At 30.2% G+C, this 12,486-nt stretch overlaps 1 protein-coding gene across 1 annotated transcript; it reads right to left on the bottom strand.

Annotated features, from left to right (window-relative positions):
- Positions 1–8,982: 8,982 nt before the first annotated feature.
- LOC132915151 (ATP-dependent RNA helicase DDX51-like) lies at positions 8,983–11,938 on the bottom strand. The gene is made up of 6 exons (XM_060974863.1): positions 11,594–11,938; positions 10,688–11,418; positions 10,326–10,538; positions 10,030–10,240; positions 9,484–9,915; positions 8,983–9,403 (listed from the first exon to the last, which is right to left on the bottom strand). The coding sequence occupies exons 1-6, from the start codon at positions 11,614–11,616 to the stop codon at positions 9,037–9,039; spliced, it is 1,977 nt and encodes a 658-aa protein (XP_060830846.1). The 5' UTR covers positions 11,617–11,938; the 3' UTR covers positions 8,983–9,036.
- Positions 11,939–12,486: the final 548 nt, after the last annotated feature.

The raw sequence follows: 12,486 nt of genomic DNA on the forward strand, positions 1-12,486 counted from the left end.
ATAGCGTTAAAGATTATTACTTACATCTAAAAAACAGGTTTTTTTTATTTATTTATTGTTGCACAAACTTACTGCCACTAGCAATCGCTATTATTTACATTGATGAAATTTTACTTAAAAATTGCGTTACAGATAAAGAACTGAGCAGACTGATTGTACAAAGTTTTTCAAATAATAGTATTTACATTGTAATTTTCTTGTCATGGTTTATTTCTCCATTTTTATTTTTATTTATATCATGTACTACTTTTATTTCTTCTAAAAATTGATTTTATTGTCATTCGGACAATCTTTAATAATTAACGGTAAACTAATCTCTTCTCTCGAGTTTCTAGTTACGGGACATTCTAACAGTTAATTTTGCTTTGCAACTACTGCAGATGGGTTCTTCCGTTCTTGTAATCAGGTGTTGGTAGGTGAGTTTGGTATATACTCTATCTTAATCTCATTAGGATGATTTGAATTCTTCTCACCATTGAAAGTGTTTAGTACCATTATTGGTCACCCAATTTTGGCTTTACTTGTCTAACATCTCTGTTGTAAGAATCTTCCGTGCCCTCGTTGATTGAAGTTTCCAGATTTGTAAGATCAACTATCACCTTCCCATTACTTGCTAAGGATTACCACATGCCAATTCTATTGTTGTACGTTAAGTTTTAAAAGTAAATTACACTCTGAATTCCCCTCGTATGACGCTATATTGTACTACTCTGTTTATACAGTTCAAATCGTAGGTTGCTTAGCAAGGACTACAAGGGTTGCAGATTTCGTCAAGTATAGTTAAATCACTCATATCAATTACACTATATAACGATTTTATGGTCGATCTCTATATCTTCTAATGCAATTAAAATATGTATTGCACGTTTTCATTGATATTAAACTTTGCTTGTGTTATCTGTTGTTACTGTACCTTCAATTGCATTACCTCTCTCTACTTTGATAAAAATGTGCATATGTGTATGTAGAAATCAAGTAATCTTCAACCAAGCGACTGGTTAAATCGATTATTTAAGAAAATGGGTTGAGCGAACTTTCTTTTATACTTGAGAAATTTATTTTCAGTTCCTTAAGAAAGTCTTCTATCCTATCTACAATTGGAGAACATTGTTTGTTATATTATAATGTAACATTGAATATATAATATTGAATGCTAGTTTCATTTTTCGAATTTCTAGGGTTAATAATTTACCTTCTGTTTGAAGACTTGCTCAGGGATTGGTTGAAAATATTCCCATTGCTGTGCAGAAGCCCGTGTACAATTTAGTGGCTAGAATTTAGTAATTTAGATACTGCACTTAATGTTAGTTTCAATGGCTGGTTTATAGTTTAATAATGTTACGCCAGCAGCTCTCCAATTATTGACGGCGAGTATCTTTAAAAAATTAGATCTTTCTATGCAGACGTTTTCATTTATTTGCTTTTCATTTCTTTATTTATCTCACTTTATTTATTTATTAATTAGACGCTCGTTGATATAAAAGTTGATCTTCTTGATAATTTTGCGATTTTCACTTAACATTATGAACTTGAATTTGTTACTCGACTCCATTCCTAAACTTTGTCACCAGAAGTTTCAAGTATTTCCTGGATAACTCGAATATTTTCCCCGCCATAAAATAAATAGAAATCGTCAACAATCCATGTTTGACTAACTCTCCTATAGGCGGTAGAATTCCGTTTATGCGAATCTTTATTCCTTTTATGTTAATCCTTCCTCTTGTCACTTTAGCGTAACCCGTTTTTTGTTCTTGCATTCTAGTTGAATATCAGTAGGCGAGGAAATATCGTTACACCTGCTGTACTCAGCGTGATAAGGAGGCACTTTTGGTAAATTGGCAAAAACTAAACGAGCAATTAGATTGCATCTTTATCTTCAAATTAATTTGTGCACCGCAAAAACGTTACTAACAACAGTTAGTTTGGTGCAACCAGCCTCGTACTGAACACGTAGAATTGTTGAAGTATGTTATACAAAATTGTTTGATGTTAACGTCCTCGATATTTGTTAATATTTAAATATTGATTGGTTTAAGATTTGGAACAGCGAAATAATACTGTAACACGCACACGCACACATATACATGGTGTATACATGTACATATAGGTACACTTTGGGTTACTTTATTAATTAGCTAGCGTTGATTGCTAGCGACATGATTTCGAAAATTCACATCCCGAAAATGGTTGATGCATAAAATGCAAATAATTTTGAAAACATTTCGATATTAGCGACACTAGTACGTAATGAAAAATGTAGGTTTTTATTTAAAAATTTGAAGTTAACTTTCGGAGAATTTTTTACAGTTACCGCAAAGTCGATCGCCACAACTTTAGAAATATTCAAAATTAAAATGCAACACGTAAAATAGAATATTTATATGTAGAATATTTATATGTATTATGTAGCATTGGTTATATGCATAAAAGTGCACGTATAAAATTCCTTTCTTACATGGCTTATTAATTACACTAAAAAGAACGAAACAATTTAATAATATCTACAATCAGTCACAAAAGTTCACATACACCTACAAAATTTTGCATATCTGACTTGGCAAAGAAATTAAGGCGAATCTGTCTATGTGTGACATCTCAGAGACTTTGAGAAAACCTTTCTTAGCTATGTACCTTAACCTAGGTTAATCTTTGTTCCCCGATACCATCCCTTTAAAACTCTTTTGGAATTTTCTGATAGTGCTCGATGAACAGAGGCAAGATACAATGGTTTCGACTTTGGGATCTATTGGCTCAAAAATTATTATCAACATATGGATCAGTTTGGCAAACATAATCTTGGACAAAGATTAAGGGCAGCCGTGAAAGTATACATATATACATAACATAATATCCTAAAAAATACTAAACAAATACCAACGCTTTACAGATTCTCTACTGGGTAAGGCAGATTAAATCACACTGTAGACTGAGACGGTGTTTTATTTTTGTCAAGGTCATTGCGGTCTAACCGCCTGTTTTTATCACCTCTCTCGTTACAGATATACACGTCACAACAAAGTAATTAAAAGAGTCTCGTCACACATCGACAAATTGACTGGAACCAAAAATGCATTTTATCATAAAATTATTTATGTCTATATATTTAATATGTACGATTATTATTGACGTATTTCTAAAAAAATTAAAATAATTGAAATATTTAGTTCACAAAAAATTTGGGGCAAAATTGTATGAAAAATTACGAAACATTTCATTTTTTGAGAACTTTTTCACCAAAAGGATACCAACATGCTTTGGTAGGAGGGTCTGAAAGCTATTAATATTAATAATATTAAGTTTAGTGTTTCTATGATTCATATAAATATAACAGGAATATGTAATTTTCGTAACATAGTATTTTATATCTTTATTTAGAGTGAATGGATTGTGTTACATTTTAATATAATTGGTAAAGTTAGTGTCTTTACTATAATAATAATAACAACAACAACTTTCATATTTAAGAGTTGTAAACAGACTTTTGTGACTGACTGTATGTTTGTGATACTCTCTTTTGTATTGCAACAAAACATCGGAAAAGCGGTAGCACTTTTTCTTACAATCAAAAACATATGCTTCTTAAACTTAAATAGATTTTCTTGAATATTCCGCATATATATTAACTCTTACCGTGTAAACGTTTTTGCGATTACCATGAACAGAAGTCATCTATGTCCGACACGTCTTTCGGTGGATAAAAGGTCTCTGAAAAAATTTAAACAAACTTTGTATAGTAAATTGAGATGTTTAAAGTTGCCTACCTTTTGACTTAGAGAGGTTATCAAAGGTCCGTTATCTGCTTGTTTGGGTTAAATATTCAGATATAACATTTGAAAAGTTAATGCTTTACCTAATTTACATTATAAACACTAAGTAGTATTCAAGCCACAATTAAAAGTAAACTAGATACTCCTCATTCCCGTTTATAAAAAGAGATCTCACTAAATCTGTTAACCTGTTATTCAATTCTTTCTTTTCTACGACAATACAATATATAAAGATATCAGGTGTCCTATCTGAGAACGTTATTGCTCTATACAACATTTAATTTTGCCTTGCGATGTTTTTTCCATCTTGAACCGTTTAAATGAGGCAACATATTCATGGGACATTGCAATATTATATCATAGAGTATTGATAAATTTAAAAAATGATTTTCCCTGTGGGTTTTTAAGGGCAAGGTAAATTGCTTGGTGCATTCCCTATATAGATAGGTATACATGTATATGCAAGGAAGTGTGCGTCAAATATCCTCTTATCATAATGGTATCATATAAGTGTGGTGAATTTATCGACGTTAAGTATAATATACATACATGTACACGGCAACGATACATATGAATCATATAGGACCATGTTTTGTGTATGTACATATAGTTATAAAAGCACATATAACAATATGTAACATGTAATGTACATAACATGAAAGCAAATATGACATTGTTGACGAAATTTGAAACTGAAAAGATGATTAGAGTATGAATATAATAGATTATACAATAATAATATTAAATGAGACCTCGTTTTATATAAAATATTAATAAATGGTCTCATAGAGAATGTAACATATTAAGATTAAAAAAGGATGTTTAGACACTTGTTAGATATTTATCACATGTAATATTACAAGTAAGTTAATGTGTACTCGTTCATTGCATCTCTCACAACGAAAATTCGAACATTAATGATTTCTCTTAATTGCTTAAAGCTTTCACAGACCTGATACGAATCTTCTGACTTTCTTTATTAAATTAGTTATGTAGTTAAATAATTCTTTACATTTTACGACTTTTGATAATTTTTGGTCAAATAAACGCCTTCGCTGAATTATACCGATCGATATAAACTGTTTCACATATTGTAAATTCCGAAAAGTAATCTGTACATGTTTTTTTTTTTTTTAATTCACTTTAAGATATTCCAATTAAATTAAAATATACTCAACAATCTTGACGATCAATTGTAACTACTGACCAAAAATTGCCTAATTATTTTGTAAATCATATAAATCTCTAACAAATTAGCGAAAAAAGATTATTTGCCTTACGTACAAAATATATGTATTTTATATCTTTAAGTTGTGAATTACTGCGTAAAAGAAACAAACTATTGCATTTGTCTAAATACTTTAATTCAAATTTTAATTTATATCAGACATATCGAAATAACGCGTTTTGTTAACATATAATAGTACAATAAGTAATTGCATAAATGTTTTGCAGATAGTGCGGCATAAATTACTATATGTTTTGTTAAAAATTGTAAGATATGTTCCAATAGCTTTAAATATTCTATAAATACAACTACATGTAAAAATTATATCCAATCTATAAACATGTATTATTAAAAATATCATTGTACGCTGTGACTATCTCCGTATAACAGATGACAGATACGTACATACATATAAACGCAAAGCGAACAAGTTAGACAATTTCATGAAATTGTTAAACTACATAAATTTGAAAGCAATTGTACACAATTTACAAAAAACATTTTTGCTCCCTCACACACACACACTTTTTGTGCATTTTTTTATAGATTTCAGTTACTAATCTGTTCGTTTTCATTGTATATAAAATGTAACCGATGGTCTGAGGTTATAAAGTTATACACAGCAATAATAATAACATATACGCTGCTAAATAGAAAGAAGTCTGGCGGCGGGAATGCAGGTCCGATTATTCGGGTTATTTCTGACAGGCTGGACACAAGCTTGAAGATAAGCATGCGTGTTGGCTGAGTCGCATATGCAAACAAAACAATATAACAACGCGCGAAGGTGAGATAGAGAGCAATCTCCCTTGATCTTGTGCCGTCCCGCTAGATTTCTTTCCAGCAGTGTACTATATGTCTGTGTCGTTAATCAATAAATGGTCATTTATCTTTTATAAATTAAAAATATGACTAACTTGCCTTTATCGATGCAACAATAATAATGATAATTAAAAATGGTAATTAATATACAATTGAATAACGTGACAACTATCAATAGGACAAATTACGATAGAGAACGAGCATTACGAGCGTACGAGCATACGAGTGTACGATAATATTAACTTCAGACAATAAAATGTTATTATCGATGTTACTTTATGAGTTGTCTTGTACCCTATTTGCGTATACTCATTGTTCAGTATTTAATTAATAATATTGTTTGGCATAAATCTTGACTCGCTACGTAACAACTTCTATCATCTTCAATTATCGAATACGACTTCTCGTAAAATCATATTGTTTCGACCAAATTAACTGTGTTAGATGAAAAGTAATAACGCTAAAAGATTCAATTCAGTCTTGAATGATAGAACCAATTTAGTTTAGCCTGGATAGATTGGTATATAGAAATACCCCATATGAGGAATTATTACGTTTTAAATTATGTCTGCAGTTGTACGAAAACTTCTTCATTTGGCACAAATTCGTTACACATTTTCAGATTCTGTAAACATTTCTACAAAAGAAAGAAAGTTATTAATTTAGGCAGATCAGAAAAATATCCGCCGGTCATGTACGTACAGTGCTGGACAAAAGTATTGGCACAGCATGATTGTTATGATAGAAATGCTTATAACTACTAAACAAATTGATTTAAACAAAAAACTTTTTGACGTATTTATTTATTATCTATTCTAGTTTATTACATAACAAGAGCAACAATATAAATAAAATAATACGCAAAATAATAACAAAAATATATTTTTTGAACATTTTATGGGTGGACAAAACTATTGGCACAGTAGAATATTTACGCTTATAACTAATTACATAATAAACTTCTAATATTTTGTTGGCAGTCCTTTTCTTTTAAGGACTTCCTTTAATCTTCTGGGCATCGAGTGGACTAATTTTTTAGTGAATTCAGGTACAATATTGCTCCATTCCTGCAGAAGAACTTTCTTCAGTTCAGACTTGCTTGTGATATTATGTTTCCTAATTCTTTTTTCCAATTCGTTCCACACGTGCTCAATGGGATTCATATCGGGACTTTGAGGTGGTGTGTTTAATGTGTGGGCAGTATTATATATTATCCACTGACGAACAATATACGCCATATGTTTAGGATCTCGATCCTGCTGAAAATAGAAATCCCTGGGGAGGTTTAATTTTTGAGTACTTTTCAAAAGATTTTGCTCGAGTATATTTAAATATACATATTTATCCATTATCTCATCAATGAATATAAGTTCTCCTACACCCGATGATGCCATACATCCCCACACCATTAAACCACCACCCCCATGTTTCATGGTGGCTTGCAGATTCAGTTCGTCCATCTCTGTGTTGGGTTTTCGCCATACTAATATTCTGCCGTCAGATTTAAAAATATTAAACTTACTTTCATCTGAAAACATGATCTTTTCCCAAAAATCAGTATCTTTCGTAACAAACTCTTTCGCGAATTCCACTCTTTTCTTTTGGTTTATTTTACTGATGTAGGGCTTTCTTCGTGCTGCACGGGCAGAATAACCGGCATCCTTCAATACCCTACGTACAGTTTTGGTACTTACTTCTTTTTCACACTCAGCTTTTAACATCGAAGCAATTTCAGTCGAATTAGTTTTTGGATCCTTCTTTACAATATTTACGATTTTCCTTTTTTCTCGAATTGTTACCTTAGAAGGGCGACCACTCCTAATTTGATTCTCTAGATTTTCTTCACTTTTAAAGCGTTTTATGACTGAACGCACAGTAAAACGACTTCTGTTTATGATTTGTGCAATTTCGTTGTAAGATTTATTCATCTTATATAAATTTAATATTATTTTTCTTTCTTCAATTGTGGTTTCTTTCGTTTTTCTAGACATTATTACTCTTTCTTGGTTTTTTGTTGTTTAATAACTGAAGTCTCCAGTTTCACTGATCGAGTGTTATAATTAAGAAGATTAAAGGAAGTCCTTAAAAGAAAAGGACTGCCAACAAAATATTAGAAGTTTATTATGTAATTAGTTATAAGCGTAAATATTCTACTGTGCCAATACTTTTGTCCACCCATAAAATGTTCAAAAAATATATTTTTGTTATTATTTTGCGTATTATTTTATTTATATTGTTGCTCTTGTTATGTAATAAACTAGGATAGATAATAAATAAATACGTCAAAAAGTTTTTTGTTTAAATCAATTTGTTTAATAGTTATAAGCATTTGTATCATAACAATCTTGCTGTGCCAATACTTTTGTCCAGCACTGTATATATGTACATACGAGTAAGCATACTTGTATATAATGTTTTGCCACCATATCAATCAGTCGCCAACTTTAATTTCTCAGTGCCGTAGTTATATGTAAGTGATTTTTAACAATCTATATATGTATAGTATAATGTTCCCCGTATCTGTGCTTGGGGTCAAGAATTTGCAATAACCCAGCGTAAGAAAAGTTATCACTACGTTTTCGAGCGGAAAATGAGCGAGTGAGATTTTTCCGAAGAAAGTAGCTCCAAACGCGATAATACGAAACGGACGAGCAATAGTAACATGGCGACGAAATATCATACATACTCTCTCAGCATATTCTTTTTTTCGACCTGTACGAATTAAAAACAATTCTAACATCTTTTCTGGGCGGTTCTTTTTCCAGAAATGTCTATAGAATTGAATACAGTATAAAAAATTCGTCTTAGATAAAGAACTTTTCAAAAAAATAATACATAGAAATTGCGCACATGGATTCCTTTTAAGCTTCGATGATAATTTACAATCACTTGGAACTATAACATTTAACAATTTTTTATATCGATATCAGAAATATTATTTCTATTTAAAGCTAAATCGTTCAGCTAGTGTCTTGCGCACTTTTAAATATTGGCCATCAACCAAATCACGTGTTTTTATAAAAATTCTTGTTATTCAAAACTAGAGATATTAGAGCAACTCTGTATTCGGACTCGTGTTTGGAATAGGATCACTCAGTGGATTCTATAGGTTCGAAAAAGGTTTTCATTTATTAGACAATGAATTTTTTCAGTTATAGGTAAAAATTTTCAGTTAAATTAATTTTTATTTAACAACATTTGTACAGAAAGTAATGTCTTTTATTTTGCAGTTACTGGATAACTTCGTTTAACAGCTTTTACACGTAATAACTTATTTTGTTTCTCTATTTCAAGAGCATGTTTTAATTTATCAATATGAATCGAATAATCGATTTCATTTAGAATACCACTTACTTCGATTTTTTCAACACGTGGTATTGTTTTATGTGCTTTACTTAACATATGCTTAAATATTTTAACCTGTTTGGGTGTCAGAATAGATACAGCAGTACCGGATTTACCTGCACGTCCTGTTCTTCCTGCTCTGTGGATATAACCGTTGATATGTTTTGGAAGATCATAACTTATGACTAACTGTACATTTTGAATATCTACACCTCTTGCTAATGCATCTGAACATACAAGTCTGAAAGTATAATAAAATTATATCACAATTTTTAGAAAATATTCGTCATAATTTTCAACGAAATTATAAACAAAACGTACATTTGAATTTTCCCGCTTGTAAATTTCGTAAGTATATCCTCACGTTCTTTTGATACAAGTTGTGCAGAAAGTTCTTCAACCACTATATTCTTTTTAGATAAAAGTGATTGGAGTAAAATAGTTAATCTATGAGCAGTTCCTCCAGAATTTGTAAATACTAAAACTTTGAAAGTGATATTTTTGATTATTAACTGATATAAAGCTACTGGTTTATGTTCAGCTTCGCATTCTATTGCTTCTTCTTTTAATTCTTCTGGGCATGTATAACGCCCTATAAAATTAACCATTTCTGTATCTAAATTTACATCATCGTCCTTGCCTGTCACCAAAACAGACGTAAATAGTATTGGGTGAAAGAGTCCAAGCCGATTAAGTTTTTCTGGATCTTGCGATAATGTTGCACTGAATAGTAATTTTTGTGCTGGAATTTTACTATTTAAAAATGAATGCATTACTATAAATTTAATATCAGATAATACAACTTTATATTAATACATATCATCTTGGTAAATGATAATTGTAACTAAATTGTAACTAAAAACTAACCTAGAACGTAAGTTGGAAAGTGTTAATCGTGGAGTATGATAATGAGGCTCGGGGATATACTCCAACCAGTCAGCAGCTGTATCTGCTTCATCAATTACAAGGAATCTCATATCATCCAATGAAAATCCCGAAGTTTTTAATATGTGGTCTTTTAACCGTCCAGGCGTGGCAACCACTATATCTACTAGAGAGATATATTCCCCTCTATCATCTGAAATATAACAATCATAGAGGATATTTTGTATTTTATAAATAATATAAATAAAACCTTCTTCTTAAAATTTGTAAACACATACTCTCTTTTCGAATAGTTCTTTGTTCTTCGTGAAATGCTGATGCTCCAGAGAGTAAACCAACTTTCAAATTTGTATGGGAAGTATATGCAAGCATCACTTTGTATACTTGCATAGCTAATTCTTGTGTGGGTGCAACAACTAAACAGCGCACCTTTGGTTCAAGACGAAATTGTAGTGCCTGGACAATTGGTAAAACATACGCTAGAGTTTTACCTAAAGAGAAAATAATTTCTTAAATTATTTCTTTTCGGAATAGAAAATAATTATAATTAGAATTTAACATTGTGTTTTGTTAATAAATAAAGTATCAAAACTAGAATGTAAATTTTTCAGTTTGCTATAAATAACTTGTACATTCGTACCACTGCCCGTAGGAGCAGATACACATGTATCCCTTAACCACCATTTTTGTTGCCTGTCTTTATTACACCTCAATATACAAGATACCATACTAGCTTGTATAGGAAATAATTTCTTAATCCCATTAGCTCTTAAAGCTTCAATAAGCTTATAATCTAAAATTGAATTCATGTCTTCCAAGGTTGGACCACTATTTAAATCAATAGATATGACTTCTGGATTAGCCAACCATTCTGGTAGAATTCTCTTAACTTCACGCTTCCTTCGCTTATTTTTTGCACCCAAAATTATGAAATCGCTATTATGCCCTGATATTTTTTCTTGTGTTGCATTTGGGTCTGATGATTTATCAAGTATTTCATTATCCTGATTATCTGTATTTTCACTTTTCAATGTTTTATCTGCAGTTTTAATTGTTTCATTAGAACCTCCTTCGCTATATTTCCTCTTTTTATTCTTTCTATGTTCTGAAACATGTACTTCCGCCTTTCTTTTAATGTCACTCGATATACTATTTTCATTCAAATTAATATTTTCTATTGAACATTTATTAAGGGTTTCTGCTTTTTTCTTTTTCTTTTTATGATTCAATTCTTGTGCATTTTGAGAACTACTTCCCTGTATTTGATGATTAGTTTTAATAGCTCTTTCTACTTTACGTTCTTCTATTCTTTTTAATAATTCAGACAAATGATTCCTTTCATTTTTCGTTTCTTCTTTTTCACCCTCATATCTATTAACAAATAGAATATGTATATTAATAATATTCTATGGGAAGAACTAAAAACTCGAGTACGATTAATATAGTAGTTGAATATTTATTTATATAGTTTAATTGACTAAATTTATTATTCAGTGATTAAGTTTTTTAACACATATGTATTATATTTTTTGACATTTTAACATACCTGTTTATCACAAATAAACTCATTTTGTTTTCGATTTTACTCACGTGTTATACACCTTTTATAGGTTATATTCTAACGTGTACTACCTATTCCACGGTTGTATACACGACCGTGACCTGTCATAACCTATGTGTACTAACGCGACTCTAGACTTTAAAACCGGCTGTTAATGTGGACGTTGTCACGATCACGATCATCTTGTGGTATTATTTAAATAGATATATATTTACTTATGCATACATGTATATAAATAAATACATATACATCTTCAAAAAGGCAAATTTAAAAAAGGTATTATTTTAAACTTGTATTTCATTAAACTTTAACTTTGTGTATTTACTATGTGTAAGAATAAACTTAATAATATTTCATCATTATTACATGTGTACATTTATATAATGTTTAGAAACAATTAATTTCAAAAATATGATTGAAATATATATTAAAATTACATATTACTAATATTAAAATCGTCTGCTTAAATTAGCCAAACTACTTCTCAAGAATTTAATTGAAAGTAATTTGTAATTTCAGATTTGTTACAAGCTTACATACGTTGCTTACATAGGTAAGACAACCAACAAAAATTACATTACATGTATATAGTAGTAGGTAATAGTAATATGATAAACAACTATATTTAACAAATTTCAAATAGATATTGTTTTTGTAAGTTAAATCACATAATTTTTAACCGTGTTACTGTCTACAAAAAATTATTAATCAATTTCGTTAAACATAGTAATTAATTTCAACAAAAAATATCGTAAAACATCGTTTATTAACAAAATTTTAACAAATAGAAAATAGGTGCATATTCTCACAAGATTGCAGAATAATATTCATAAAAAGAAGATAGGATATCTCCTTCCTCTGTGAAAATATTAATGCGT

Source organism: Bombus pascuorum, chromosome 16 (assembly GCF_905332965.1).
Source record: "Bombus pascuorum chromosome 16, iyBomPasc1.1, whole genome shotgun sequence".
Taxonomy (NCBI): domain Eukaryota; kingdom Metazoa; phylum Arthropoda; class Insecta; order Hymenoptera; family Apidae; genus Bombus; species Bombus pascuorum.